This window comes from Mycetomoellerius zeteki, unplaced genomic scaffold (assembly GCF_001594055.1).
Source record: "Mycetomoellerius zeteki isolate Tzet28-1 unplaced genomic scaffold, Tzet1.0 scaffold565, whole genome shotgun sequence".
NCBI lineage: Eukaryota > Metazoa > Arthropoda > Insecta > Hymenoptera > Formicidae > Mycetomoellerius > Mycetomoellerius zeteki.
The window spans coordinates 433,073-458,856 of record NW_017257572.1 but is presented as its reverse complement, the minus strand read 5'-3'; the positions used below and the strand labels follow the sequence as shown (position 1 = coordinate 458,856).

General features: G+C 33.9%; 2 protein-coding genes across 5 annotated transcripts in view; both read right to left on the bottom strand.

Moving 5' to 3' along the window:
• Window positions 1-7,897, bottom strand: part of Elk (Eag-like K[+] channel) — a 28,277-nt gene extending 20,380 nt beyond the window's left edge. For 2 of the 3 annotated variants that reach the window (XM_018456297.1, XM_018456298.1), the window contains exon 1: window positions 7,812-7,897. In XM_018456297.1, the coding sequence (XP_018311799.1) occupies window positions 7,812-7,887 (76 nt within the window). In that variant the 5' untranslated portion in view covers window positions 7,888-7,897. The remainder of the gene's footprint in view (window positions 1-7,811) is intronic. The other variant, XM_018456296.1, reaches the window with a different exon arrangement.
• Window positions 7,898-20,132: 12,235 nt separating this feature from the next.
• Window positions 20,133-24,684, bottom strand: Nop17l (PIH1 domain-containing protein Nop17-like). 2 transcript variants are annotated; one of them, XM_018456292.1, is made up of 5 exons: window positions 24,073-24,684; window positions 22,924-23,456; window positions 22,254-22,848; window positions 21,721-22,169; window positions 20,133-21,345 (listed from the first exon to the last, which is right to left on the bottom strand). In XM_018456292.1, exons 1-5 carry the CDS (start codon window positions 24,595-24,597, stop codon window positions 20,949-20,951), a joined length of 2,499 nt encoding a protein of 832 aa, XP_018311794.1. In that variant the 5' UTR covers window positions 24,598-24,684; the 3' UTR covers window positions 20,133-20,948. The 2 variants fall into 2 exon arrangements, with proteins under 2 accessions (XP_018311794.1, XP_018311793.1); XM_018456291.1 differs by having other exon boundaries at window positions 22,254-23,456.
• Window positions 24,685-25,784: the final 1,100 nt, after the last annotated feature.

The window sequence follows — 25,784 nt, the reverse complement described above, 5'->3', positions numbered from 1 at the left end:
GTGTGTGTGTGAGGATTATATCGTTATATTCTTAGGCCCGTTTTCAAAATATGTTACCTAAAGATTAAAGGTTATCAACAGATTCATCAATGAAATTCATTCATGAATTTCATGGTTACCTTTAATCTTTAGGTAACCATATATTGTGAAATCGGGTCTTAGACTGAAAAGCGAAGTGGTCAAATGTCGAAATGTCAAAAAGGTGAAGCAATCTTGGACCAATATTCATCTCCGAGTTCGCAAAGCGATAGGTATTCTTCTGTGATATTCTTGCGAGGTTAAAACACATTATTAGTGACCGCGGATCGATATTATACATATATACATATAGTCTCTTCGATATTACACGGTTATTGACCTGCCAAAGGAGAGCTATTCCATTGTTTCCCGCGTTCGCGTGTTGTATCTCCGAGTACAACAAAATGCTACACTACTGCTAAATTCATATTATCAAATTATACCTAATTTAAATAACTTCTAATTATTTCTAGATTGCCCCTGCTCTTATGTTGTTAATTTAACTAATACAATGGATTTATATAGTTCAACTAAAAAAAAAAAGTATTAAATTTGACTTAAATTTAATTTATTATCTACTAAGTGCTTATGTCAGGCCTGTCCAATTTAAACTCCGGAGCCAAAACGCAAAGCCATCGACGCAAAATAATTCAATAGCAGAGTAAGATTTTAGGAACTATAAAGTGTGTTGATAAGCGTTACTCAGATGCGTATTGACACTTTACAGTCCCTGAAATCTTATCTATATTGAATTTTTTTGCGTCGATGACTTTGCGTTTTGACTCCGGAGCCCAAATTGGACAGGTCTGGCTTAGGTTAATATGGATATTATTTATTTTGAAACTAATCACAGAAATGGATTGATTTATATTTCAATACACAATAAAAGTTAAAGATAACAAAATATTATTTAGCTTAAAGGATTGAATTATAATGCTCCTTTAATTATCTAATAAAGTTAACGATGCGCGTTACAGATGTGAATTATAGCGATGTAGATATACATTTCGTCAAGTGTTGAAGTGTTAGAAACAAAACAATATTACTTTCTTGCCACCTCAGTACACTTGTTATTAAGAAACTCTCTTAGTTATAATATAATTTACTACAACTCGATTATACATATAATGCAGCCACGTCGTGTTTTCTATTACATCTTCTTTAGAATTATATTTCGTACAGGTCACGATACATCTACAGAACACAAAAGAATATTGCGAAGTCAGAAATAATAAATCGGTTTTAATTCAACTTTTAGATAATTATAATTATTTATGTCCGTTTTTTATGGATGATTTTAATTAATATATTTTATATTTAGCAACGCTTTGTTGATATCTATTGCTACTATTTTCATATTTGAATTCTTAAAATATCGAACAATGTTATTATTAAAGTACTGTGGGAAACATATTTTTTCGGTTAGAAAAGATATAAGATCTGGATTATACGAAGTGTTGTGGTATACAAATTTTCCGCTTATCGAGGTAATTTCAAAGATGACAGAAAGATTTATTATTCAGTAGGTTCATTATAAACGATACCAACTTGGTACTAATCTCTGGGGAAACGACGAATCGCTGGTTTTAATCGCAAAATTTCAAATGCCAAGGGTCGGAGAATCTCTCCGGTAAAGCGACAAATATATATGTATATTTCCGGTTTAAATCGATTTCATTTTCCATCATCGTGTCATCGCAAATTTTTCAAACCGTCCGAGATTTTTTTATCACGTGATTTGATTCGCGATCACGTTTACATATATGATAAATTCTAATTACATACTGTGGTCAACATGTTTGCATATGATAAATCCTAACTACATACTGTAGTCAACATGCATATATTAAGGCCAAAACGTAATAAAATGTAAAATATTAATTTAATGAATTTACAAATAACACCAGCGAATATATTGTAATATCCAATCTCTCTCTCTCTCTCTCTCTCTCTCTCTCATGTATGTATACACAATATTTATACACTACTGTTCATAAATTCGGAAACACGATTTTCTCACGTCTCATGAAAAATTAAATATCTCGGTAAAAAAAATCAAAGAAAAGTTTTCAAATGAATTTTAAAAAGGAAAGATTGAACTGAAAATTTAATTGTTAGTTTCGATTCTATGATACTTTGTTCTTAATTTATATAACATTCAAAATTAATATTTTTTATAATTTTTGTTTTATTTTATAGCAGTGTAGTTTGATGTAACATTATTGGACAAAAATTAACAAAACAGTATTTTAAAACAAATTTTCTAAGTCTTTTTTTAAAATGATTTAGAAAAATAGTACGATGATGTTTTGTAATAATATGGAATATTTTCTGTAAGAATTCATTTTCACAAAATGTTTTTTAATTTCAAAATTAAAAAATCTACAAAAAAAAAGAAAAACTATTTTTATCTTCATTTTGAATAAATTCTTTTAAAATTTTTTATATATATATAATTTTATATACAAATTATATATATATATATATTTTCTATATTTCCTGTTGTTAACAATACATTAAAAATACCATTTGTAAACATCAGATGAAGAAACAAAGGCAATATTTATCATCCGTTGAAAAACAAAACAGTATTCATTCTCTTCGAAAACAGAAAATAGCTTTGACCCAATCTTCGTACAATACAACTTCAGTTTCTCCTAATAAGGGAAAAAATAGTTTTCCCTTTGAATTATAATGCCTTCTCCATGCGATGTCAAGAGATTAACTTTGAGAAACGTCATGTCTGAAGCTGATAGAATCCCGTGTAACCAACTTTATTCGTATTATCAAATATACATATTTCGAAACTTTTTGGTGGAAATAAAACTGATTCGTTTGCTGCATTCGCTGATATCGAAACTTTAATTCCAGTTTCTTTTCTCTCCAGCGATAAATAAGAGTACGAATAAAAAGAAAATTTGTAACTATAAATAATGTATGTTTTAATGTAAGTTATTGAGAAAATAATTATGGAGTTTGAACAGAAAATTGAGTCTAACTAGGAAATTAATTTCTTTTACTCATTAGTTCTTTTTACTTATTTGCCATATAATAGGTCAGTAAAAGTAACTTCTAGAATTAAGTTTTTTTGTCAATTATTTTTTTTACATTTTGAATTATTTTCATAATTAGTTTTGTCGTTGAACTTTATACTTTATTTTTGTACTGATAGCACAAAACGCGGATAAGTGCGTGCATCGTTGGATGGTTATCTATCTGCGTCAGTATCCATTGTTTACGATAAGATAGGTGCTATCCATATTTAGTAATCATCATTACTCTTGTCGCTTCGATCGATACATTATTCGTATGCACTTTATATCCATCAAAAGAGCAGATTAATGTAAAGGAGAATTGAGATCGCTTCGTACATTATAGTATATAATAAATATGTACAATAGACTAAGTTTAATGTGAACTTATCACTGGAGAATTAATTATAACGTAACTTTGTAAAAGTAGCATTTCGCGTTCTTTGCATATGTGCCAGACGTATCTTTTGCTGTTTACATACAGTTCTCAAAGTTCTGATTGACATACGATATTCAACAAAATCACATTTCTGTTGAAATATGAATTTCATCTCAATTTTAGCGCACTGCTGGCACCAGTCATGAGTTTCTTAACGGGTTTTAATATTTTCGTATGTACTTTATTCGTGATATATGTATAAGAGTAATTGAAGAATATTTGCAAAAATTATATTTAATCAAATATCTCGCGATATTATTTTAATGTTTATTAAACTTGTGAACTTCAGATTACAATATTATTCGCTTAGATTTTTCTATTGTTAAGTTTTATTCGTTGGTCACAAAATTCAAAACATGACACTATAAGAAAAATGTACTAGATTTTAATAAATATTTGTTTAAATAGTATTAACTTAACATTTAGTTATGATAAATAAATATTTACTAAATAAAATAAATGTTAAATCAACTTAATGGTTCTTGTATCAAATAAATGTATGTTACATTTAGTAAATATTCAGCTAGTACCATTCAAACAAATATTTATTAAAATTTAATATATTTTTTTTCGGTGTACGGATACTCTAAATGAACGATGATTAAGTAGCAATTTGTATCATTATTAAAAATTAATCATATGCAAAAGAATCACATTGACGAAGTTTGGTAGCAGTAATATTTATCGTTTTAAATCAAAGGTATTGTAGTTTATTACGCAGAATTTGTGGCTTCTGTGTAATAGTCGATTAAATAAAGAAACGAGTTAAATATTGGGAAGTTTTAAAGTTGACAAGATATTGATTTATATAAGAGGCTAAGTAAAAAAGGTTTAGGATAAAAAATAATAAAGATTATTAACATGCATTTTTATGAGAACTATGAACCTCATAAAAATGCATGTAAATAATTTTTTATTTTAAATAGCAGTTCAATGCAATCAGTGAAGATCTTGCGTGCGTAATGTAAAACTTAATAATCTATGCGAAATTGTCATCGATAATTATTATCATATGATCGATAATTATTATCAGATGATGATCCATATGCTCCTTTGTTGTTTATTACTGTTGTTCAAAGGGTTAATCAAGATTGTATTTTATTAAAATTTAATCGGAGATTGTTGCTGTTTGGTTCATCATGGGAGATGTAAGTTATTGCAGTAACAACGTCACACTTTGAACACACATGGAAATGCAATGCACAAAGCGTTCAAAATTAACGCGACCGTACATGTCATAACGCATGAGAGTGAAACTTTTTGATATAGAAGGTAATACACATAGCTCGAAATTCGCTTTCGCAACGCGTCAGTGTTGTGCAAACATGCGTACATCTAAACATTGTGACAGCTATATCGATTCGAAATGGATACAATATCCGAGGACCGACCATCATATAAATGGAAGATGGAAACCGCCAGAAATATTGGTCACGCTCTGTACCCCTATCTCTTTTATGTGATATTCAGTTTTTAATTTATGCTTTTAATTTGTTTTTCGAATCGAGCATTGCGAAAGGTGTTATTTCGCTCTGCATATACGCGATAAAAGAGTTGCGATCCGATCAAACTCTATTCATCTTTTACGGCTTCTTGCTGTATGCATCTCTTTTATTTCGAACTTAGTTATTTTTGAAATTGGAAAAATTATGGACGGAAATAATTTATTAGAAATGTACGTGATATATAGTTAATCAATTTCTTAAATGTCAAATTTAATTATATGTGTATGCACGTGTACGCGCGCTTCGCTGAGGAAATAATAAAATTGATCGATAAATGACTGAAGAGGAAGATTCGGATAAAAAATCCTCGCTTCATGATCCTTTGGCATACGCTTGGTTGAATGTTAAAAATCAATAGAACAGAAATTTTATTGCTGTTTGACCTATACCATATCCGAGTTATAATGGAACTGCCACATTCGTCGGACATTATAGTTTTTGAAAAATACATGCAGTTTCTTTCTTTGTCATAATATACAATTATAATTTCATCAATATACAACAATAATAAATTAACAATACAGTTAATAATAATATTATTATATGCACTATAACAAATTATTATTAATTAAAATCAAACAAAATCTTTTAAAATAGCGACAATAATAATAACAACAATAATAATATGTACAAATGTATATTAGTATATATTTAGTGAAACGTATAAGCGTTTAAATACACGTTTATAGACTATATAAATATGTAAACAACGTGCATTCATATTTTACAATTGATACGCAATAAATGTAGTATAACTTATAGCAATACTAATGTATCATTATTATTTTCCTTTGTTTCTATGCAGAGAGTTTTCCGACGCAAATACAGTACATATATTATTCGAATCGTGCATTTAATAATTGTCATTCGTCACGAGTGAGGAAGCTGCAGTCAGATTTCACAAGTTATATGATACGTGCGTACGTTGATGGTGATATCAGGCGTAATACGTATGTTTCAATCGTAATCGAGTAGAAAGATATTCTTCGCGTGAATTTATATGATCGAAATGTACAATTTTGTGTGAAAACAGAATCGAATCGCTAATGGCGCCGATGTTGAATTAATATTACATGCTTTGCCGGCGACGGAGGGTCGACGGACGCCAAGTTTTATCAGGTGTTCTTGACGAGGGGTTATCTAACTGCACGCAAACCGTGCACCATGATACGTCGCTATAACAATAGAATGAGAAACACAATGCGAAATATTTTCAATTTCAAAGAGTGTACAAGAGGAAACCACAAAGGAATAAAAAAATAATTGGCTAGAATACGCGCAATGACTAGATCTTAATTGGAATAAATAAAAGAAAAGAAAAATTGTGCAATACAAAGAGATATGGAGATATATAAAAGATACGATTATATTTTAACAATATGGAGAATGTTTAATCAATAAATGCTCGTGCGCGTAATTATACCGTATGAAAAACTGAATTAAACATGCAACCTTTTGCAAAGTTATCGAATAAGATTTCTCGGTATCATTGACAAAGAAAAAAGACGCCGATATTTATTAAGGATGCAATTCTATCTGTAATTTGTTTAGGATGACGACGCTGGTGATCCGTCGCCCACTTCTTATAATTAGATTACTCTTAGCTCGAAGAAATGGAAGTTTACATTGACTTCGGTAGACGTAAAAGTTAGGCGTTAACTAATTTGTGGCTCTACAGAATAAGAAGAAGAATTGTGTGGGCGAGTGATTGATATAGAATACTACAATCACGTGCAAGAATGCCAACGCTGTATCAGTATGAAAATCTGCGAGGACAATCTCGGGAAAATTATCTCTCGTGATTTTCCTAAGTCAGGCAGCTTTACTGCGACAACCGCTAGCTGTGAAAGTCCGGAAAAAGACATTATGTTTTACAGTTTGAACTTTCTCTCTCGAGTTTTAAACGTAAAATCGCTCTCCGATTAATAAAGAAAAAAAAGGACATTTCGAGAATTTTCTCTCAATTTATTTGCGCCCAACTGCTGCAACGCGTATTACAATTATGAAGCTGCACTACCTATCAGCACCGACATCCTACGCCTCTCGCATCGTTAATGTCTCCGCAGTTAATGCCAATGCACGCATTGAGGCATTAGGGAAAGCCGCATGATACAGGGACATTAGCATTATAGGCCCGGTCGGGACTAACAATAAATGATAAGCTTCGATGGATGAAATATGAAACTGAATGGATTTAAAGCGTGATGTTTATTCAAAGAAGATAGAGGGAGAGAGAGATTGGTTTAATAATTTTATCTCATTTCATGCATTACATCTTGTTCCTCGCTAAGCATTCTAATTCAAATACATTTACGTAAAACCGACAAGATCTAGAATCGGTAAATTTATCGGTGTAAATTTAAAGCAGTACGAAGAAACTCGTTTTTCGTATCCCTAGCAACATGCAGGGTGGACTTAGGGGAGCGCAACCCTCGTGAATAGGGATCAAAGTTAATTTAAAGAAGCGATGACATTGGCGTTCCCACAGCTCTAAGTCTATCGTTTTTAATCTTTTAAAAGAATTTTTGTAGGCAAAGTCTTCTTATAATTTAAGAGGGTGAATTCTTCTTTGGTCCAAAGAGTTTCAGTCTCAAATAAGGCTCAGTACCACGACGAGGTTGGATTACAGCATAGATTGTTTGATATTTACAGCGATAATGCGATTTACGAAAATTAATAAGAGCAGGGAAAAGGATTAATTAACATGGATCCTTGTCGTGACAAAACCTTTTTGATCCATCCACGAGCGGCGTTTGATAATATTATATAACTGTTCAACAATATAAGTGTATACAGAGTAGTAGACAAAAGACTTACGGGTTCCATCGAAGCGAGTCGCAATAGTATCCAAGAAAGTATTTTGTGGAGCGAGGAGGCCCTTCCTGACCGGCATTGGGGCCGCTCCACCGCGCTGTTAAGCGCACAAACCTACACAAATATGTAAATATCATAATTAAATTATTTGCATGTATATCACATACGTATTATCTATAAAATTAATATATACTTTTCAATTCATAATGTCAAATTATATCCAATTTGAATTATTTTTTAATCATTTCTATTGGGTCGCCAATGTTCCTACTTAATGTCATTAATTTTACTAAAACAATAGAATTAAGTTTAACTCCATTAAACAATTTAACTACAACCAAAAAAATGCATTAAATTTAACCCAAATTTAATATATTTAGTTGATTATTTACTAAGTGCATACATTAATACGAACGTTGTTTACATTGAAACTAACCACAGAAATGAATCAATTTATATTTTGACACATATGGAAGTTACAAATAACGAAATATTATTTAACTCAAGGGATTTGGTTATCCCGGTTACCATTGCTCTTCCTACCGGTGTATAAACTCAGTATAAAGAGACGTGAAAAGTATTTCATATATTTAACAAAATTCTCTTACGAACGTTGAGTTTCAATGTCATGTATTACATAATAAGTAAGTACCGAAATATACGATTCATTGGAGAATACTGTAAGTAAACATCATTCGAATCTATCTATTATCAGACAAAGTGCTATTGTAACGCACGTTGCCCGGGTTTCGAGCTGTGTGTGTGATACAATAAATATTTTCTGGAACTAATCCAATCACCTCGATTTTCCCATAGCCGAGAAATCATTGACCGTTCGTGAATAACCGGGTTATACTATTGCGTCTTGCATATCTCGGAATTATACATCTATGCAAATTTATTATGCTTGTTATCATTACCTCAGGACAATTATGTATATTTAGTTAATTAATCACGAATCGAGATAGAAAAACCACACGTTTATTTTCCTTGTAGAAAAATACTGCTACGCAGTATTTTGAAGCACTACACACACGCGCACGCACGCACGCACGCACGCATTACTACACTACTACATTACAACAGTAGTGTAGTAATGCGCAACAGTGCAGTAGTGCGCAATAGTGTGTAGTGGAGTAGTGCAGTAATGCAGTCATGTCTCAAAATATTATTGCGCTCAGTAGTACTTTTCTACAAGAGTTGTAAAATATTTGACATCATCAAGAGTGAATCATAAAATTGCTTGTGATAAATATCTTATATACATATCAAATGTATTAATAACATGTAATAATTACATAATGATTGAATTGTAAGTATTTCCGAAATATGGAAGATACGGATTCGAATCCCAGCTGAGATAGTATTATCCGTAATAAATTATTTGCAGATTTAAGATTCTCATTAACATCAAATTATTAATATTCTTATAAAGCATCTTAGCATTAAAAAGTTATTAAACTGCTTGTCAATTTAATAAGTGATATTACTATTTTAGTTCTGGTTATAATTGCGTTTCAAGACTGAAAAGATTTCGGCACGTAGTTTGCAGAATTAGATATGTATATAAATTCACGCAGAAATATTTAAGCATTAAGATCCATTTTGACCGAATATAGAATTTTTTTATTTAATTAGATTTAATAATTATATATTTTATAAATTTGAAAAAAATTAGGGCTACGAGCCAAAGGTTGATTATTGTGAATTAAATTATTTGTATAAATGTATCATAACAATAAAAAACACAATTTAATGTCTGCTATATATTTTATATATATATATATATTATATATATATATTTACCTTGTATATGTTCATACAATATTATAGGTATATTATTCATGAAGATGTACTGTGATTTTTTTTATCTCGGGGGTAGTACAATAAATGTCAGCATTAGATTATTAAGTAACCTACTGGAAAATTTCATTTCGGTTATTTTTCCAGTTCGGTATATTTACATTATATAACATAATACGTATTCAATACAAAATGTTACAATTTGTATTTATGTTTCGACTATAACTATTTATGAATAACGGTAGAGAGCACTCATATTATTTATCGATAACGAAAATTCTATGTAATCTCACTCTCTATGTAGGTACGTCTAACGTAAATTATTCTAGCCTCGTGCGCTGCATGTACACGCTCTTTAATGCTTTCAGAACGAAACCCATATAGCTTAACAATTTCTCGCTTTTAACGTGGAAACATGATACTTTAGTGATATTAATAATAAAAAAAATTTTATAATCCTAAAAAGAATTCTATTCTTTCGAAAGAGCAAACTCATTTAATCTCTCTTGGATATGAAAAATATGAAAAGAGCACAACATTACAAATATATATAATATATATATATATATATATGTATCGCGTGAACGTTGCAAGGAAAAATCTAATAAAATATGCATAAGCATAAATCTGTAAAAATCAAAATTTTATAATCAAATTGGTACAGTCAACCTGCCATTAAAATATTTTTCATGTTACATGATATTTTAAAAACGGTAAATTTACACTTTGTTCGAATGTAATGCTCGATCTGTGTGTTGTACATTAGAATGATCATATTAATTAGTTATACGTTGAGTCAGCCAAAATGGATCGAGGCACCAGCTGTGAGAAATCACGTTGGATATTTAAATTTGCACAATATTTTGCACATGATAGATCGCTTGAAATTAGCGGTATTAACTATTTATGTATTAAACAAGCTGATCAGGAAAATACAAATTAGTTATGGACACGAGAAAAATTTTTTATCTAATACTAAAAAGTTTTAACGATTTTAAAATAATAAAATTTTTGAACGCGATAATGCTCGAAAGAATCGTATTACTTCGTAATATTAATCGAAAAAGGAAGTTAATTCGTTTAAATTATTTATAATGAAGTAATACCGTTCTATTTTTTACGCCGAAATAAAATGGTGGGATGAGTATCGTTTATTTGACGTCGAGGAAAATGTTCTCCTTCCAACCAACAGGTTGTTCCATCGAATTGCGAGAAATTAAAAACCTCATTAGAAATCTTTTTCTAATGAAGTACGATATTTTTCTCGTTACTAATCAAATCTCATATATTTAAGAAGATATATATATATAACTGTAATGTAATTGAAATATTTTAATTATGACATTATTAATCTCGTAATTATGAATTATCGAATAAGGAACTTTCGTCATATGGAAACTCTCGAAATATGTCGAATGGCATACATTTTTGATCCCATCATTCTTTAGCAACGTGTATAATTACAGGAAGTTTGATAGATTTCCGTTCCCGATGGTACCGACCTTGTCGAGAAAGCGATTGTCCGCTCACTGTTCGAGCATCTTCGAACCACCACCACCGTCTATATCCACACCAATCCCTTCTTTGTTCACCCCCTTCGCTCCGAGATTAAGGGACGTTCGCGCTTCGTCCGTCAGTTCGATGCATTCGAGATGCGACACTCGGATCGACAGCCAGCGATTACCAGCAGGCTCGGGGTGCGCACCGGGCGGCCGCGCGAATCGTTCGCTGGCGATCGCGTAACTGACCGAGAGCCGAGGGGAGAGATTCCGTCTATCCTGATGGCCCGGGCTCCTGGCTGACTTGCGCCCCTCGCATCGAAGCGCAACATGTGGTAAACCGTGGGAAGGTAACAGACACACACGTCCTAGGCGTAGGTGAAGGCACGAGCGTGTACCTCCGATAAGTACGTGCTACGTACCCCCCGCGACGTCCCGCGTTACCCTGCGCCACCCTACGACACCCCGCGTTACCCCGTGACATCCCTCGCACCGCCGACGACCGCTGCCTGTGGGGTTGTGCGCGCGCGCGCGCAGCACACACACATACACACACACACCGTTCATTTGCGCGAGCGTGCAGGTGTACCTTAAAAATCTGATACGGATTTTAGCCAAGCTATTCGAGTTCGACGTTCGAGTTTTTTTTTTGCGACACTTGGGTTTTTTTTTAAATTCTTCCAACACTTCGCCGATAGGTCGACAGCCCGTGCGAATCGAGCGACACGTGCAACTTTATCTCACAATACGGGAGATTTCTAATAATTTCTCCGCAGAACTGTTATATTACTTAAATTATTATTTAAAGAAGTAAAGAGAGGAGTACATCATTCAATTTGCATATAATTGTATATGATCGAAATGGATGGTCTACTACTTTTTGGAAGAAAATTTGGATATTGGATCGAACGAAGATCGACGGCGGGACTTATGTTGCCAAGTTAAAACAAAATTCCATCATACGTGACATTGACGGATCGCTGTAGGGACTTCCTTTTCGTACCGCTAATATGGTGTACCGTTATTTCGTTCACGTCGAGACGGCGCCTATCCAACCAAACATTTTCGCTTGTCAAAGAATGCGTCCTGTGTCGAACATATTTTCGTTCGCTTCATTCCGCACAGCGTTTTACGACACGCGTTACGGCTACGCTTTGACGCACGGCTTCACGAGCTTACCTTATCTTTTCAAGGTCGAAACGTTGGAGCAAACGTGAGAGAACGTATTCCTTTGTAGCTGGGAAAATCCGGGATTTTCCAATTTTACAGTCTTTTCTAACGCATCGTGAGAGAGAGAAACCTAGATTTTAACTGTCACATGTGTATACATATAGGACAATCTGCTATATGTACATACACTAAAAAAATTTGCAGATTTTAAATAAATATTTACTCCAATAGTGTACTAATGAAATATTTATTTATAATAAATAAATATTTATTCAAAATAAAAGAGTTATGTTTAAATCGAATAAATCTATGTTTACATTTAGTAATTATTTTGTTAGTACTATTGGAGTAAATATTTATTTAAATCTGCAATTTTTTTTCTGTGTAGAAACGGGAAACGATTTTGCTAAAGTATCTAAAAATTTAGAATATAGTCTGAAAATAATTTTATTCGAACATCAAATAAAAAAATTATTCTGTAGAATGGTCTTAAATATTCATAACAGTGCTCTGTAAAAAGTTTTAACATTCTAACAATTAGCTTGAACTGATATATAATTATTTTGACGGTTCAAACAAAGTTATTTTCAAATCTGTGTTTAAATAAATTTTTCAAATATTTCAGCGAAACCTGTTCTTTCTGTATATGTAACAAAAGTAATTTGAAACGTGAAAAAATATTTCACAGTGGTAAAGATCGACACTTTTTTGTTGATAGAAAACCATTCGTGCGCCGCACCGCGCCGTGCCGCATCGAGGTCTATATTGAATAAAACGTTGCTGCAGGTCAGTTTGATGGTATTGTATAACGCGCTCATACCGAAGAGGGTCGATGACTGTATTCGCGTGCTAGTCCTTCATGAACAGGCTGCGCAATCTGCAAGCGCTCCCGATATAGATCTTCGTCACAAAAAAGTTCATGGGGGCGGGCTTGGTTTTAACCAGTCACTAAGTTATTTTAAATCTTAATATATAGAACTCTCGGCGTTGATAACATCGAAATTGGCTGCTGCAGAAACTGACGTGAAACTATATTATATCTTATTACATCTAGTTACATCGAAGCTATCTTTTTCACAAGTTAAACGGTAAAGTTTTCTAGATACGTGTGGATTTCTGCTGAATAAAACTCTATATACGTCCGTCTTACGGTCTCTCGTGCGGTATCCGTTGCCGGATATGTAATCAGGACGTTCGGGTTAATCAAGAACGATGGCAATCGGTAGCTAGTGTTGTTACCCCTAGAAATGGATGTTTATCCATCAGGTCGTCGCCTCGTATGTTGTACTCGAAGAGTGATGCATCGTCGTCACATCGTATAATACGTTGAATTAAAAGAGAGAGAGAGGGGGGGGGAGAGAAAGAGAGTCTTGAAGAAACCGCCACAGTTCAGCTACACAACCGCGGTCTAAGAATACCACCTTCGACTACTTCGCGATTATAAAGCTGCGACCTAATTTTAAAAGCTGCGTTTCCGAAGCGGTTGTGTCGCGCCGCGCCGAGGCGATACCGGCGAACGGTTAAGTCCGTGCATCTCCGTACTTTGCGGAGGGATTAACGCTGGGAAGCGATAAGGTAAACGCCTGTAATAATTCCGCTTCGTCTACCTCGCGCTTGTCATTCTGATGCTTTTTATAGGCTCTCGCGCCGCAACGCCTCTTCGAAATTAAAAGCTCCCGCGACGTAATAAAATAAAATATCGATTCAAAATGCGTCATTTTATAATCTTCCTTTATCATGCGTCATCTTTTCCGTGTTACGTCAGCTAAAAAAATATTTGTCGCAGTAACGTTTCTAGCGTATTATTTTAGACGTACAAATAATACAATTTTCAACATATGTACATCCCGCATTAGTAGCGTCACAAAGAATTCAATAAAAAAATTCTGCAAACAATGGGAGAGTTACAGGGTTGGATAAGTTAACCTTTTTTTTAACTAAGTTAAAGTTAACAACCTTGAAAATTTGATTTAATTAAAATACAAGTTACTCCATAATGAAATTAATTGAATTAAAAGTTAAGTTAATAAAAAAAGTAATTGAAAAGTTAAAAGTTAAATTTGATCCGAACGAACAACCAAAAAAAAAAGAAAAAGAACAAGTTTGACCATTTTACATAATTTTTCGTATTTTTCCTTTCTCACAGCATATTTATTAAAGAATCTGGTTATTTTTGTTCACAAGTAACAATTATACAATATAAAATTACTAAATTATATACTCAATTATATATACTCATTATCCTCTCGCATTGTGTCAGGATTAACTTTAAAAAAATCAAATTGAAAGTTAATAGTTACCAATAAAATGTAACTAAATTAAGTTAAAAAGTTAAGAATCTAAAATATAACTAAGTTAAGTTATAATTAATTAACTTTTTAACTTTTTAACTTGACATTTATCTTTTTAATTTAGTACTACCACTCAACCCTGGAGTTAGTCAGTAATCATGAGTGTTAGTGGGTTATCCGCACACACAGCCCGGGCTGCGCGTAGTTACGAAGCACAGGGTCCATATAATCGATATTCTAGTACTTTGAATGTCTCCGCGGACAGATACGAAGGCGAGAACGAGAAAGACAGGAATGAGAAACGGGATGAAAAACGAGACAGGAAACATGGCGTGCTTGCTGCTCTATTTAATAGCCGAACGGATGGAAAGTCATTGGCACGAATGACTGCGACGTTAACGAGTTTCATCTTTTACGATTTGCTCGTAGTTTTAATTGTTCTCTCTGTCTTTATGCTATCGCTCACCCGCGCCTCTCTCGCGACAATAAATCTTTTGTAGTACATCTTTCGCTATACTGCACGATTTAATCGGCAGCTACATTTATGGGCCAACGATTTTATCTATTCATTTTACAGTATGATACAGTATAGTACAACACGGTACAATTTAATTCACCACTTTGCGTTAATCAGTAATTATTATTAACGAAATATTTGTAAGAAAAAGATAATATTAATCTCATGATTTTTAAAAATATTTTACAATTATTTACATATTTACAATCCACGACACAAAGTCCAAAATTGGGATATAAAACGTCTAATTTTAGACTTTTAATGTTCATTTGATAATAAATATTTGATTTTAGACTTTGTGTTGTCTGATACAATTTATTTCGCCATTTTGTCTTGATTAGTAATTATTATCTCTCCGTCTGTAATCTGAATCTTTTTAGCACAAACGAGAAATTTCACTCTCAAGTTTCTCCGAAATAAAGGAGAGCGGAGTCCGGTTCCTTGTTGCCAAATTATACAAATGTCCTTATTGTTTAGTTATTTTTAAACAAATTTTATTTTTTTCTCACTTCTGCTTAAATTTCAATTTTTATTAAATAAAAGTTTTAACATTTAAGCTAAAAGATTCAGATTTAGACGCGAAAGAATATTCAAAATATTTGTAAGAAAAAGAATATTTATCATGATATTTTTGTAAATATTTTCAAGATGTAAAAATATCAAGATATTTTCTGCTAAAAATTACGATGTCTTCATGAAATAAATCTCTTTTAAAGGTAAGATTCTGCTATATGGTAGGGCATGTGTGTCGTAAATTTCAAACTGCCAAGGCGATAATACAAACACATACACGCCGGAATCTCATACATTATTCAGGGAAAACCAGAAAAGTAAGAGAAGACACGATATAAAGGGACGCGTAAAACCTCGGAAAATAGAGTTGCGTTCGAAATAATCGCATTATAATTGTTTATGGAATCTCATCGGAAAATCGGCAGCTGCGTTCTTACGAAAAAGCAGGATTTTCTATTCGCGTATACAATCGCGTGCGATCGTAAGGTAACGAATCACATTTCGAGATTGTATTTGGATTCCATTGAAATTAGCGGTTTCAGCGAAATTAGATTAGCGGCTTCGACGAATTAAGCGAGAAATACCGTAACAGCTCTGCATCATCCGGGTGATGAGTTACAAGATTAGTCGTTAATTATAGTTGGACTAACGCAATCTCGATTTTGCGAGATTAGTCGTTTTATCAAGATCTATGGGAAAGATATTTACTCCGAGAAACGTACTCATGAATTAAGGCATTAATGACTCTGTGTGAACAAGTGATTCGAATGACACGAGAATATCATAATGGTTACTTCTCACTTTATAGAAAAAATATTACAATAGGAATAACAAATTATACAGTCGGAAATTTTGTTTTCTTTTCACAACTCTGTCAATTCAATTAAGGCCGACTCTACAATATAGGATTGTAAAAAATGTAAGCCGTAAAAAATTGATCAATCACAGTTGAATATTAGGAAAATAATCATCTATGATTGATCAATTTCTTACGGTTTACCTATTGTAGAATCAGCCTAAGAGCTTGAACACAAAGATAGCTACAACTGAGTCGTGAAACGTGAATCGTAGTCGTAAGTCAACACACAATGTTTGACGTAACTATATACGACGTATTGGTATGCATATAGTTACAAAATATTGATGACTACGACTCACGTTTCACGACTCAGTTATAATTATCTTTGTACCGAGGCCCTTACGACCATCTTTGTACTAACCTTAAGCTATTTTACCTAAGTTTTAAGTCGTAAGAAACTGACCGCGATTATAGATTATTCTTCTCACATTCGACTGTGTTTGATCAATTTATTACGATTTAAGACCTAAAAAGCTTATAGGCTTTCTACAATTAGCTAAGCTTTAAGTCTTGAAGCTGTAAGAAATTAATCAATCACAATTGAATGTGAGAAGAATAATCGATTAGTCAATTTCTTACGGCTTAAGACTTGAAGCTTACTCTCTAAATCTTTTGAAGTAAAATCTCACTCCAAGAGACTGAAAATTGAGCCAGTCTTGAAAAAAAGAGTAAATATTTTTACTCTTTAAGGAGTGAGATTTCATTCTTTTGGAGTGAGTCATTCTAAGAAATGAAGTCTTATCCCTAAAAAAGGAGTGAGATTTTATTCCTTCGCTTTGGAGTGAATCTCACTCCAAAAGAATGAAATCTTTCTCCAAAATAAAGAGTGGAAATCTACCATTCTTATTCAAGAGTGAAAAATTTTCACTCTTTTTTCAAGACTAGCTCAATTTTCACTCCAACAGATTTAGAGAGTAAGTAATGGCTTATCGCATAGAAAGTCCATTAGATAATGGCTCATTGTAGAATGTCTATTAACGACAATATCGACATTAGATTGTCGTTACGCAAGTTTCGTACATGGGATACTCTCTAAAACTTTTAGAGTGAATGTCATTCTGAAAAGTGAATCTCGCTTTTAAAGATTGAAAATTGTGCCACTCTTTTTTAAGACTGACACAATTTTCACTCTTTAGAGTGAGATTCTATTTCAAAAAATTTAGAGAGTAAAAAAGGTACGCTATAACATAACGATACCGACAGTGACGTTAAGAATTGCAGAATAGGAGCTTTAAGAGTTAATTGATAATCGAAGTTCGATCCAAGTTGGCTTGTTACCAAACGTTACTGTATACAAATATACAGAGCCAAGAACCAAGAATCACCTCCTTCAAAGAGATGAAACTTCCGACTCCATTTTATCGCTTCTCGCTATCGTAGTTCTCCCTGATTGAGGTAGCACAGTTGGAGATAACGCGTAACGATCGCTCACCATCGGTCTACGTTAGCGCGGGCCATCGATATCTCGGTCGTGTGTGCCCAATCTCGAAACCGTGTTACGCGGGCCGACGAGCGGCCGCGTCCTTAATATCGCTAAGCCACCTCCATTCCACCTGCGTTCGCCAAGCGGCGAATGGTGCCAGGTGCAACGACTGGCCGACAGTAGAGCGACATTAAACGCCGTCGGCTGCCGCATTGCCGATGTCGTGCCGGCCGTAACCGCGGCACGCGGGGTACGTGCCGTTTCTCCTCGTTCTCTCTTCCTCCCTCTTCCGTGCACCCTCGACGGTACAGGCCACCGACTTTCTGAACCTTAAGGGGGTGGACGACTTATCGACCTGATGCCAGTCAGGCCTACCACCCTTAATCCCCTGTACTTCAATCACATGTTCCGATAAGCATTCGGAAATTGGACTTGGCTATTTCTTCGTTTCCTCCTTTGTCTCAAATAAACATCCCATAAATTCGTTCGACTGGGAGATCACGACCTTTGAGATGGATAACATTAACTATGTAAACATTATCATCTTGACGAGAACGATCTCTGAAATGAGCGATTTTCGAAGCATTAAGAGATTTCATCGAAAAATATTTGAAAGTCTACTCCTCATATAGGGAGGAAAGGAAAGTCGGTTTTTTGTGTCCAAATCCGAGAGAGCTTACCAAGTCTCGTTTCAATCATCCGGAATATATCGAAAGGATAATTGGAAATCAAAATTTTATTATGAGTTTATTGTAATTAAGAATATGGCAAATAAGTATCTAAAGATCAGACTAAAAGATACGTCTCGTTGAAGTTTCATCAAAACGATCGCGTAACAAAATCTCTATTCCAAAATTGTCTTTCTCACCGCACCATTTCCCGCCATCGCCGCGTAGCAACGTACAAGGTACAATCCAATTGAAACAAACCGTCGCATTGGTGATGACGACAACGACGACGACGACGACGACGACAATAAACTGATAGGATCGCGATCACACGAAATTAGAACGTCGCGTTCGCGTGGCTTGCCTCGTGTCGAGACTCCTTTCCTGATGGTACGTCAATAGGAATAATACGAGGAAGTGCGCGATGCGGCGAAAGATACGTGCAGGTAGACCGGGGAGTTTAACGACCTTACAACCCCCGCAAGTAGCGGGATCGATGGTCTCGGAACTCCGGGGGCGAACTCTCATCCGTGGCTCGGAGCGCGCGGCCCGGTTGTTTCTACCGTGGGCCGTGTCCTACTTTCCAATCATCACGTTTCGCCGTCGCGCCGTTGTTCCTCCTCTGTAGGTCCTGCTTTTCACGTCGTGTCACGGCATTGCACGACCCGACACCCCGACGGGTGTCCTGACGTTTCACGGATACGCGCCGTGATACACGATCGACATGTCCTATGCATTAGCTAGATCGTCACGACTGAAAAATCCGATCCGCTTCAGATACCAGTATTAGTACTCTAATTTTTTTGGAATAGAATCTCACTCCAAAGTGAAAATTGAGCCAGTTTTGAAAAAGAGTGGCTTACTTTTTAATCTTTAAGAGTGAAATTTCACTCTTCAGAGTGAGATTAATTCTAAAAGTTTTAAAAAGTACTTAAAAGCAAAAATTTTGAATAAACAGTTTTTAATTTAAAAGCACAATGATGTCAAATCGATTCATTGCTGTATATATGTATCTCATTCTTTCAAAATTAGGTCAATTTTCGCTTTTTATAGAATGAGATTCTACTCCAAAAAATTTAGAGAGCAACTAAAAGATATTTGTTAAATAAAATTTTCAAATATAGGAATAATTTTTTCGTATTTGAGTACTTCTTTAAATATTATAGTCAATTACTATACTAATTTAATAAATCGAAAAATACATCTCACATTTATAAAAACATTTTATGTGTTTATTTCATTCTTGCGTTATATCATTACAGGAATATATTGTTGCGTAAACGTATCAATTTATGCGGATTACTTATCGGTAAAAATCCTTAAATGGTGTATAACATAGGAATGAAACATGCTACAAGAGCGCAGATATGTAAACAGTTTTTCATTGACCAGATCAAAATAAACCTTATGTACATTTAATTACAAAATATCAATATATAATATATAAAATCGTTAATATTTTAATTTCGTGTCTTATCCAACAAAAAAATTTCTTTAAATAGACAACTTTTCGTATTTTACAATATGACTTTAATAACATTAGGCATCGAAAACTCTGTATCACATAATTAGTAATTTTCGAAACAAAATTATATTAATTTTTATCTCCATACACATGATTTTTTTGACAAGCGCTCATTGCAATGCGATCTGTATATATGTGCAAACTGTTGGCATAAGCATCGTATATGTATATTACAAGGTCTAAACATACTTTTGCATAAATGCATGTAATACGATGTTCATTAAAATTATATGTACTTCTATCAAAGTATCCACGATTTATCATTTGATAACTCTTGATTTAATCAAGCATTATCTACGAGTAAAAATTAAATATATTATGCGGCAGTAATATTTAACGTGCATGAAAAAGGATCGTACTTTTTCTTGGCCAATTCATTAAATCCATTCAATGACGTGATCAGTTTTCTCTCTATAAGATTCCAAAAAAAGTATCTAACTGTATAGCGTTGCTCCGTTATCTAAATATTTTAATACGATCTTTTTTTGAGTAATTTTCCCAGTAAAGTTCTATTTCTCTTTATAGATTCAGGATATTAGAAGCTAATTTTAAGCTTCGGTTATCACTAATGTGAGTCAAGTATTTAAATGGATTAATGATTTTGATTCGCCATAGTGTTTCTCTGGTTACTACTTCTATGCTAATAACGCACTAAAAAAATTATTCCCACTTAAACAGTATCTTTGACACTATTTTTAATAGTATCTTTGATACTACAAATCCTAAAATAGTTTGTAATGTTATATACGTAAATTTCCATTATCAGTATTGAGTTTTACCGATTACCAGGTTACAGAGTTGCTAAAAAGAATCGGATAACATTCTCTATCACATCTATCACATTATGCATAATTACCTTGTAGTTCACGTCTCTACATATCGAGATCAAATATCAGATCGTTCTTAAATTCCAAGTGAATTGCATCTTTCGTGATTTTAATGGAGATATCGGTTTGAACATCTTCGGTGGGTTTTTCCTCGAAGCTAGAATTACGCTTATGTAAAGAATGTTTGTCGTCAGCATTCGATTTCACGATTTCAATATTGGCGGTTCTTTGTTGCTGTGAGTCTCGTTTATCTCGTGCGAGTATGGGTTTTACGTTCTCGGAAGTTTCCTCATTCGGAGTCCGCTTATAATCTACTTTATATTTGTCACGCTCTTCGGTTTCAGAATTCTCACTTTCGCTTAGTCGGCGATCATGCGCGCGTTTCTTATTGCGCAGTTTACGTTGATTTTTCTTTCGCTGTCCAAGAATACTCGAATTAGATCTACAAAAAAAGAAAATGATAAATTATGCGAATGAGTTTATTAATATATCACTTGTAAAAAAAATTATATTCTTTTTTCCTCTTAGGATTTCACCATTTCCGATTGGCTTGATCGGTCGATTAATGCCTGTTTGTACTAATGTAGTTTAATTTTAATCTCAGTTTAACTAACTCTTCATTTTTTTTCTAGTTTTAAAAATCAGAAAAAGATCAAGATGAAAATTGAATTAGAGATTAAAACTAGTTTCAACTATGATTGGTCAATTCTGCTTAACGACAAATGCGATTGATCAGTTTCAATGAAATAATCGGCCGATTAAGTTAATAGGAGACGGTGAAACCTTTAAAAAGATAATTGATCCTTTGTTACAATACCTAAATAACTGTCGTGAAACAACATCATTAAATCGTACAGTCTTTTTCAAACTGGAACAATCTGATTCAGAATTGATATCATGTACGGAATCGTAATGATCATCATAATGATCTGTGCATGATGCAGGTAGACTGTTTTCGTCGGCACTCGATTCGGACATGGAACGTGAAAAATCGCGGGCGCGACGTGACTTTAATATTCCTTTTGAATGTCTCACACTGCTATTGCTGCTATTGCTAGCTAATTCATCTCCACTACTTTCTGAAACTGATCTGACTTTCTCAATGTACTTCTTCTCTTGTCGCCGTTTCACAACTCTTGCATTTTCCTCATGCTCCTCTTCGTCGTCAGAATCCTGCTGATTTGGACGAATATTTATGACAATACCATCATCTTGCGGCTGTACGGAGATTTGTCTTTCTACCTGAGGCTCAGCTTTTGGAGAGAACTGTAAAAATATTTTATTTGGTATAGACAATGTATAACATTCTCCTACATTTTAAAGTATGCAATACATTTATAATATCTTTACCATTAATTCTTTAAATTTGCTCGTAAATGACGCTGTTGTAGGAAGATCTTTTCCTTCCATGAATTCTGTATCCACTCCAACAAAATATTGTGTTACATTCTCAATATCCTTCACTGTGATGTTAAAAACAACGTTATTGTCCCATGGTTCAATTGTAAGAGTTTCTGGTTCAATGTAGCCATTTCCTATCTTAAGACACAATGAATAATGTTGTGGAAAAAATCCAGCACCTATAGATGTTAGCAAGATATGTATTCCTACATTGTTATCTAAAATTTTGTAGTGAATTGCATCCGGATTTACGTTTTTTACATTTATAATAATGGCTAATTGATTATTGTAAATATTACAAGTATAAGCAGGCAAATTGTATTTAAAACTAGGATTCATAAACACATCAGTGATTTCTGTCTCATTACTAGTCCGTAAGGCAGTATCTTCACACTCATCTGTTACTTCACTTTCTTTATCAAATTCTATATTTTTGCACGTGTTTTCGCACTCTTTCACTAATTCTATTTTGTTACTAGATAGATTTTTTTCATCATCCTTGGACATAAATATTGCAGCACTATTTTGATCACTGTCAACTTCACTATCCGCTCTATCAGTATCACCTACTGGTACCAATGGCCGAATGACTGGTAAAGTTACAATTAATCTTTTGTACTTTGGATCAAATTTAGCATTCCCACTATCTCCGTCTACGGAATATGGTAATGGAAGATCCAGCAAATATTTTGCAGGCTTTTCGCTTTTCAAGGTAAGAGATTGTTCATGTACATCGAGCATTGCGTCGTTAGCACTTTTCAACAAGGGTAAATTTATGATAATCACCAATTTTTTAGGGATTGCGGCAAACATCTTTGCGTCTCGGCTTAAAACAAAATCTTCCATTTCTACATCGGATTGATGTTTCATAGAAAATTTAGGCGTAACATATTTTTCATCTGCAGGCTTCTGTTGCTTATCCTTGCAATAAATGGTGGTTGGCGGGGCACGTTTCGGGAGCTTTTCTTCCGTCTGCTTTAATTGGCTTTCGCGACATTCGTCGTAATTCGACATTATCTTCTGGTAGATTTCTGGTTCTAAATCCAGTGGTTCTGTCGGTGGTGTTTCCGAAGGTTTTCTGATCACTGTAGGATGAGTCATCCCTTTGAAGTTAATCTTAGGAAATTTCAGATTCTTTCTGTCCAATTTCACCTAACAAAACATAAAGAACACATATTAGAAACAGGTATTACAAAAATTAAATTAGGTGTGTCCTTTCCAACTGATTTTTTGGTATGGTTCATATTTCCTTTCCACTTTAGAGAGAAAAAAAAGAAAAAAGATAATACAAATAGTTCAGCTAATGTTCATTTCTATCAACGTAAATTAACTTTAATCTGAGTTTAATTTACTTTTATCTTACTCTTTATCTTTTTCTAGTTCTAAAAATTAGAAAGTTAAGGAATAAGTTGAATCAAGATTAAAGTTAACAATTTTAGTAAAAATGAACATTAATTAAAAGAACAGATTTAGGAGTGCAAGCTAATAAATGTATTCGGCTATTCGCATTACGCTGGATTAGCACATTAAAGGTTGCTTTATATAAGGTATCTAAATGTAGTGGCATAATAATATAATCAACTTTAACAATGAAATAATACATGTACATTTTGCTAAATAACATGACAATATCATTATTAAGTATTTAATCATTTAAAATGTTTATATGTTTTTACATTTAACTCCTAATTTCATGTATAACAGCTTTCAGTATCAGCATTAATCTAGTGTAATACAAATGACCGAATTCGTTATTAGAGATATGAACCTTAAAATTATTTTCCACGCCATCCATAGCCGTGTTATTGACGATCTCGCGGAACCGCGCGTTCTTGGATGCCAAGTAGATGGTGTCCGGATGGAAGACCACGTCATACACCACACACCGCACATTCTTCTTGTCAAGGTCATAGCGGGGTGGTATCAATGTATACGGAATAGACCACTGTAGGCCACGGTGGCCCTGTTCGTAGGAAGGCTGACTGGTGGGACGCGCGACAACGTCGTTCTTACTGATGTTCAAAAAGCACTTCCTGTCGCCGTTCACGCTGGTCTTAATGACGTAACCGGGCTCGGGGTTAACGAACGTCACGTCTACGCCCCGCTCCTTCTCGAGCTGGGTGATCTCTTTCTCGTAGAGTTTCCTGTTATCCGGGTCGGCCACGTCCTCCGCGTACTCGATTAACAGCTTGCGAAACTCCTCCTTCTTCAGACAGTCGGTTATGTTTTTCAATTCCTCTCGCGACACATTGAAATCCTCCCAATCTTTTCTGCACTGCTCGTATACGTCCATCTTATGTCGCGCGTGTTTACAAATAGACCCGTCGGTAGAAAGATCGCGAAGAGCGCACAACACGTGAACCACGTGGATCGCGGCGCCACCGCACCGGCCGGTCTCTGCACCGCGCACTGGCTTGCCCGATGCACCCGTTCGATCACTTTAATTCAAACGCGCGACGTTTTATCCTCGAGGAACTCTTCCTCGCGCTTCCCAGATAGACAAATCTGTCGAAACCAGACTTTGTCTGCTATCGACAAATTTCGGCACAATGCAGAATGCGAAAATATAATGAGATCCGTTAACAGAATATGATTGACAGATTGACAGAAATTGAACCCGAATCCATCATTTCGTAATCATAAATGGTATCTTTCATTGAAATCCTTTCAAAATTCTAGATTCTATTTGATAATTTCTATTCATAATCGGACTTATTACGTTGACTTTGCTGGTAGAGCATTGATGCTAATCTGCCGTGATAAATCTGCTGGTAGCAATTTGCCAATATATTTAATATTTGTTACATCTTGCTTACAGGATTGCTTATCAGATTTTTCGATGATTAATTGATAAAATAGTTTAATTATAATTTTTTAAATTCAAAATATTCAATTCCCTAATTCCTTAATTAAACCTTTCTTTTAATATTAAAGAAAAAAATATTAACTATCCTATTCATATTAAACATGAAATATACGCACCTAATGTTTATTTTCTAAATTCTTTGGAATGGAATTTCACTTTAAAGAGTGAAAATTAAGTCAGTTTTGAAAAAGAAAGGCTCAATTTTCAAATTTTGAAGTGAATTTTTCAACTTTTAAAATGAATTTTATTTTTCAAAGCAGTAAGATTCACTTTAAAAGTTTTAGAGAGTAATAAAATTAATGATCGATTAAATCAAGATCGCCCTCAGGACAACTTTGATTAAATTCCGATTAATTTAATTGGTAATTAAAATTTATCAATCAATACTGCTTGTACTATTTCATCAATATAAATAATTAATTCTTTGCCGTTTAATACGTGGAAAGAAATGATGTAAAGTAATATAATTCGAAATTTTGTTGTAAACAACTTTGCCGATTGAATTAATCGCTGATTAATATCGAATTTAATTGCACACGTGCGCACTGGCGCACATTAAAACCGTCGTACACGGATTGATGTAAAAATGTGTGTTTAATATAAACATAAAAACG

Excerpts from the sequence above, each read along its gene's own strand:
- Nop17l (XM_018456291.1), bottom strand. The coding sequence starts at position 24,597 with ATGGACGTATACGAGCAGTGCAGAAAAGATTGGGAGGATTTCAATGTG. Across the intron at positions 22,170-22,253 it reads GCAAATTTAAAGAATTAATG|TTCTCTCCAAAAGCTGAGCC; the intron begins GTAAAGATATTA and ends ATATTTTTACAG. Across the intron at positions 21,346-21,720 it reads GTTTCACGACAGTTATTTAG|ATCTAATTCGAGTATTCTTG; the intron begins GTATTGTAACAA and ends CTTTTTTTGTAG.